At 34.0% G+C, this 6,747-nt stretch overlaps 1 protein-coding gene across 1 annotated transcript; it reads right to left on the reverse strand.

Annotated features, from left to right (window-relative positions):
• Positions 1-551: 551 nt before the first annotated feature.
• Positions 552-2,030, reverse strand: LOC126659754 (stemmadenine O-acetyltransferase-like). The gene has a single exon (XM_050353086.2). It carries the CDS (start codon positions 1,987-1,989, stop codon positions 643-645), a length of 1,347 nt encoding a protein of 448 aa, XP_050209043.1. The 5' UTR covers positions 1,990-2,030; the 3' UTR covers positions 552-642.
• Positions 2,031-6,747: the final 4,717 nt, after the last annotated feature.

The raw sequence follows: 6,747 nt of genomic DNA on the forward strand, positions 1-6,747 counted from the left end.
TTCATATAAAATCACCACCACTACACGTTTTTTTATTTTAATCGCGTCCTTTAAAAGGTGTCGTACAAATTTACCACCTTTCATGTTTTTACAAATCTATCACCGATGAGAAAATCCGATGTCTATCTCGGTTCAAATAAATGCCATAATCTCACTAATTCTCTAATTAAAACATAAAATGCCTTCCTTTTTTTGTCGATGTCGGTTGTCGAGTAAAGAAAGATACACTAAATTTTCACTACGGTGATAGAGTTGCAAAAAAATAAAAGGTGGTGAATTTATATGACAACTTTTAAAGAACGTGATTAAAAATGAAAAAACATATAAAACTTGTGATTTTATATGAAATTAACTCTTAAAATAATATACAACTGTGTATTATAAGTTATTCTTATGATATATTAGTTCATCGATTTAAATTTTTTATATAGTTATCTATAATTATAAAAAATATTTTAATAATAATACATAATATTAAATTAAAAGTGTATAGAAATCGAGACACATTTTTAGGGGTAATATCGTAGAGATGTACATAAAAGAGACCAGAGTGGAAAAGAAACACTTAAATGAGGAAAAACAAAAGTACACAAAAGTTAAAAGGACAAGGAACTAATTGTTGAAAAATAAAAATAATAATATTCAGATGCTAGAAAACCTAGGATTTGGAGAAGCAAATTCCAAGAACTCAGGATCTTGTAGTAAAATCGCCATTTTTTGTTTTTCTAATGTAATCCATGCTTCAATCGCTTTACCATCTTTTGCATCAACAAACACAGTCAGGTTTCTAAATTCTTGTCCAGGTTTACCCATTACTCCAACCCAGTAGGGTTCTCCCCATCCAAAATTAGGTCTTGTGAAAGCTGATTTAGACCAGCTTGTAAATGCAAAAATGTCAGTGTCTTCCGAAGTAAAAACCTCTCTTAACTGCTCGCAGAAATCTGACATCATTTCGAACCCTTTTTCCCCCTGAAAACTATGCGTATAATCCGTTTTATACAAATTAATCGACTCACTTACCATGCTCGCCAGATCATTTAGCTTCATACTGTCTGTATCAGCAGGATTAGCCATGGCTACTGCCCACCAAAACAGATTCCCGATAGAACTATCGTTCATGGGCGGATTTGTTTTCGGTCGAAGATTCATCGTTTCGACTAGAATCGATGTCTTGGGTGTTCCTGATATTGATTTTGATGCAGCCATACCACATTTCCAAATGAAACACGACAATGTTTGAATCCGAGATGGTTCTTCTTCAGCTTCACCTTTCGCCTTAGCCCTAAGGGCACCAATAGCTTTCGCGTTGAACACGAATCTACTTGTAACGTAATCCCCTTTAACAAACCATAAATTTTCCATTAAAGATATAAGATTATCCGGAACTGTAGCTGGTGAAGGAAAATATAAGCTCGCTTGCTCGAGATCTGGCTCTACAACATCATGGAGATCTCCACGACAAATCGAAGCCCACGTAGTAGAAAAATTTGAAGATGCAGCTGCGTCCAAAATCTTATGTGACATGCACCAGCCCAATGCTATTCCTGATCCACAAGTAAAAAAGTTGATCTGGACTGCGATTAGAGGCGCGTTAGTCTTATCTGTTTCCTTGCTGAACGGTTTGCATGGAAGTAGATTGTTTAAGGACTCAGGCTCATGGTGTTTAAGAAAATCAGAGAATGAACAGCTAACTTGGGCTTCAAGAAACGGAACTCCTTGGTCGAAACGATCGATATAGAGATTACCCGTTTCTCTTCCGCTGAGAGGGTAATAGAGATTGAGAGTTTTGAGAAGAGCAATCTTTAACTTGGAGGTTAGTGTTGATGGTGAAAGGTTTTTGACAGGATAAAAATAAATGATTGGAATGTAAGTTGTAGGAGTAAGTTGGTCGAAAAAGGAGAGTTTATGAGGTTCATGATGTTGAATAATCGATGGTGAAGATGATATCTTCACCATATCTCTTGAAACAATTTGAACCTTTTTTTGCATTTCTATACTTGGATTAGATTTTGCTATGAAATAAAAATCTTTGGAATACTTATTTATAGAATACGTTCATCAACAAAAGACTTGAACACTACAATTGTGGTCCCTGGTGAATACAGTCTGGACGAAAGAAAATTTTAGTGTTTATATGGCTGTGAATGTTTTGACGGTAAAGTTCTTAAATGAACCTATCGCTATAGGATCATAATTACTTTTTGATTTTCTACAAAATTAAGGTAATATTTGTAGCACATTAGCCGCTACCAACTGCAAATAATTTTTTATTTTTTATTATTTTATGTTTATTATTCACTATTACTATCGTTCGTTTAACAAATTATCCACATATTGGTATTTAATTTGTTAAATGAATGTGTAATTGGATGACTCAAATAGTAGCCGCGAAGTCCACTTTTAGTTCTTTTATTTCAAGAGGGTTTCATCATTTTCATGAGATGGCCTTTTTTATTATATATTTATATATTGTTATTTTTGGAAAAAAAAAAATTAACTGCAAAGAAGAGTAAAATAAGAAAAGTTTGACTTGTTTTCATTTTGGACTTTTCAAATTATAAATTTGTTTTTATTTTTTAAAACATACTCCATCTATGTTATATTCATTTTATGTCCCTTATTTTTATTTTGAAAATATAGTTTAACTAACTGCTCCATTAATTTTATCCATTAACGTATATGTCAAATTCATTAATAATAAGAGTAAGAAATAAAATTGTGTTATTTACAAAAACATATTTTCTCCCTTCCGTAAAAATAAAAAAAATAGTCAGTCTTTTTTGTTCCACAAAGATAAAAAAAGTGGTTACATTTAATGATAATTTAAAATAAAATTATCAAAATATCCCCATAATTATGTTATTTATGCATTAATTTTTTTTTCATAATGGTTCATTTTTGAAAATTTTAATGGGTATTATAGAAAAATTTCAATAAATTAACTATAATTAGTGAATTTTTTTAATTCTTGTGAAAATACTATCTATCTTTATTAGACGGGGGTAGCAGTTATATGGATATTGTGCTTTACCTGTAGACGCTTCTCCAGCTCTCGAAAGAATTGGATGGGAGTCGTCCTCGGAGGAACTTCCTGAATGACTGTACTAAGGAATTCTACCGTACTCCGTGCAGCTATTGTTGTTAATCCACCTAGCCTACCCAAAGGTTCAGGCCGAATTGTAGGAATTATGGAGATTTCCCTTAATTTCACACCTTATGACGAAAAGGGAGTCGGCATTGCGTAAAGGAATAACTTTTTAGGACATCAAAAAGCAAATAAGTGGAAAATGAAATGAGACTAAAGGAACATTAACCTAGATAAATATCTAAAATATTGTTAATTGAATTAGTTTTAACTAACTAAATTAAATTATTTATTGGCTTGCTAACAATAATGATTGATAGAACACTATGAAAATCAAAATTCCCACATCGCTAAAAAGAGAAAGCGCACACAGAAAGGCCTATAGAAGAGTAATAGTCTCATTTCTTTAGATACTTATTAATTGTTGAGTTATGGCTCATTGCCAATTGGTTTCCAATTAGGATTAAGATACTAAATCCTTTGGTTCGCATTGTTTTCTTTTGGGATTAGAATTCTAGTTCCTTAATGCATTAGGACTAAAATTGTATCTTAAGGGTTCACTATAAATACAAGTATAATGACCCTATTGTAAACTCACTACAAACATATATAGAACAAAATTATCTCTCTGTCCGTGGAGTATAGATCGAACCACGTAAAATCTTGTGTGATTGTTCTTTTCTCTTTTCTTGTTTATTTTCTACTGCGCTAACAAGTGGTATCAAAGCCTAGATTTTAAATCTAAGATTTTAGGTATTTATTTGTTGATTGAAGATGTCGCTTCATAAATACAATATTGAAAAATACAATGGTTTGGATGACTTTACGTTGTGGAAAGTTAAGATGAAGGTTGTTCTTGTTAAACAAAGATGCATTGCAGCGTTAGGCAGAGAAGATAATCTATCAAAAGGTTTATCTATGGAGAGAAGACTGAAATTATGTCAAAGACACATAATACGATTATATTGAGTCTTTCTGATGAGGTGCTGAGAGAGGTTATCGGTGAAGTAACTGCTAATGCCTTATGGGGAGCGTTGGAAAGCAAGTTTCAGGTGAAATCTCTTACAAACCGGTTGTATCAGAACAACGTTTGTATACATTAAGGATGACAGAGAATACTCTGGTAAGAGATCATGTTGACAACATTAATCAAATTGTTGTAGATTTACAAGGCATTGGTGTTTCGATTGAAGAAGAGGATTAAGCCCTTATTCTCTTATGTTATTTGCCCAATTCATATGAAAACTTTGTTGATACAAATGTTATATGGTAAAGATTCGAAATCTGTTAGTGATGTAAATGATTGCAATCCAAAGAACTAAAGAAAAAGGTCTGTAACTCTAATGAGGAGGAATCGGTTTCTTGTCTGATGGTGAGTCGGGGCAGGCGTCATGAGAGAGATGGTGGGAAAGGAAACAGGTCGCGTTCCTAATTGAAGTCGGACGACGATGATATCATTGCAAGGAGAAGAGACACTTAAGAAGAGATTGTCCAAAGATTAAAAAAGGTGGTGAAAACAAGGATTCAAACGGTAATGCAAATGTAGCTATGGTACAGGAAAGTTCCGATGAGGAAGAAAGCGGTGTGTTTTGACTGTGAGTACATCAAGTTCTAATAGTATCTGGGTCCTATATACTAGTGCATCTTATCATATGTCTTCTAGAAAGGAATTGTTTAATTCTTTTAAGGAGTGGAATGGTACTGTAAAGGTGGCCAATGATAAGAAGCTTGTTGTCAAAGGTAGTGATTCTGTTCATATAAAGATGTATGATGGTATGGTTAGAATATTTGATGCTTGGTTTATTCCTGAACTGCGGAAGAACTTGAATTTTGTGGGTACACTTGATAAACAAGGGTACAACCACTCAGGTGGAGATGGGCGGATCAGAATTTCTAAGGGTGCTTTGACTTTAATGGAAGGTGTGCTACAACATGAAATTTATATTCTCACAGGAAGTGCAGTAGTGGGAACAATGACGATTGCTCGGTCCTTGGAGGTGCATGATGGTAAAGCCGAGTTGTGGCATCAGAGGTTAGGTCATATAAGTGAGAAAGGGTTGTCCATATTGAATAAAAAAGGGTTGTTAGAAGGAGCAAACACGGGGAAGATGAAGTTATGTGAGACTTGTATTCTTGGAAAGCAACTGTAATACTCCAAATATTTTAACATAATTAAGTCGTGCCACTTGTCAAAAGTTCCGATAAATTAAATTAAGAAGGATTTAATTTAATAATATCGGGAATTTAGAATAACTTTTATTAAGCGGGATTTGAGGAGAAACCTTAGAAAATTAATATAAAATAAAATATAAAATCTCGAGTTAATAATTATTTCGCCAAGGTCCGTTAAATATTTTATAATACTTATGATTAAAGTTTCGAGTCGATCGAAGACCGTTTAAAATTTGGACGCGGATAAATTTTGGACTAAATTGCAACTTTTGAAAAGTTTCAAGGACCAAAATGAAAATTAGCCAGAGTATATATATGATCATCAATTCCTTCAAAGATAAGGATTCATATCTTCATCACCATCATCGTCGTTTTCACCGTTTCATTCGTACGTTCTCCGTTCCTCGACCGTTTTTGACGTTCTATAGCTCGAATTGATCGGAATTGGACGGGTAACCAAGGTAAGCTAATCGTTTTGAAGTTTGGTTGAGTAAATTTAGTGGAATATTGATTTAAAATTTGAGGTTTCGATCGGTTTTATCGTTTTAGCGATTTTGGATTCAATCTCGACGTTTTAAGCTTGAATCTTGTGTTTTTGATGTTATTGAGTGTCGGGAATGCGAAAATCCATCAGAAGCACATTGGAAATGGCCCGGGGAGTGAACCCCGGGACTGCACGTCAGCAGCCAACAGGCGCACGAACGTGCAGTCCTTCGCCAAGGAAATTTTCGATATGGGCCTTTCAGGGCCCTGACGCGACGCGGAAACTTGATTTCAGACAATTTCAGATCGCGTAATCAATCATGATTCGATTGAATTTCAAAATATAAAATTTAGGCGTATAACATGAGAAGTATGATTAGAGTTTTGATATACGGAATTAGACGTTTAAGTTTAAGGTTTAAGTCGTAAACCTAAAGTCAGATAGAGTTAGTATCGAAGATCGACAAGCAAAGATAGAACGAGTCGAGTTAAACGCGATTAGAACTCGACGAGTTACGTATATGGTTATGTCTCGAGTCTAGAATGTCTATAGAGTTAGATTCTTACTCGAGTTGTGTTTGTTTGATTCTTAGATCCGGCGAGACAACCAGCTATCGAACAAGGAGCTCGGGAAGTTTAACGGTTTCTGAGCAACGTGGTGTTTTTGGAATAGCGTGTTTTGTGAGTTTATTTTAAATATTGTCGATTTTTAATACTTGCATTATTTTATAAAATGCTTTATTTAAACTGTTTTATTGCATTTAAATGTTTTAAAACCTAATATAGATCCGATGAAACAAGCTATCTATTGGGCAACAATAGAACTGTGTACACCAGTCATAATAAACTTAATGTACATAAAATACAACCAATATTCAATAAGATATGAAGTTATGAAGAATATCCGTTAAGATGATTGATGTGAGTTGAACTCGGTGGAATTATCCCGGGACTACATCAATCGAGATACGAGGTTAGCACGGTAGAACTATCCCGGGACCTGTACC

The sequence above is a fragment of the Mercurialis annua genome, linkage group LG8 (genome assembly GCF_937616625.2).
Source record: "Mercurialis annua linkage group LG8, ddMerAnnu1.2, whole genome shotgun sequence".
Lineage (NCBI taxonomy): Eukaryota > Viridiplantae > Streptophyta > Magnoliopsida > Malpighiales > Euphorbiaceae > Mercurialis > Mercurialis annua.

Excerpts from the sequence above, each read along its gene's own strand:
- LOC126659754 (XM_050353086.2), bottom strand. The coding sequence starts at position 1,989 with ATGCAAAAAAAGGTTCAAATTGTTTCAAGAGATATGGTGAAGATATCA.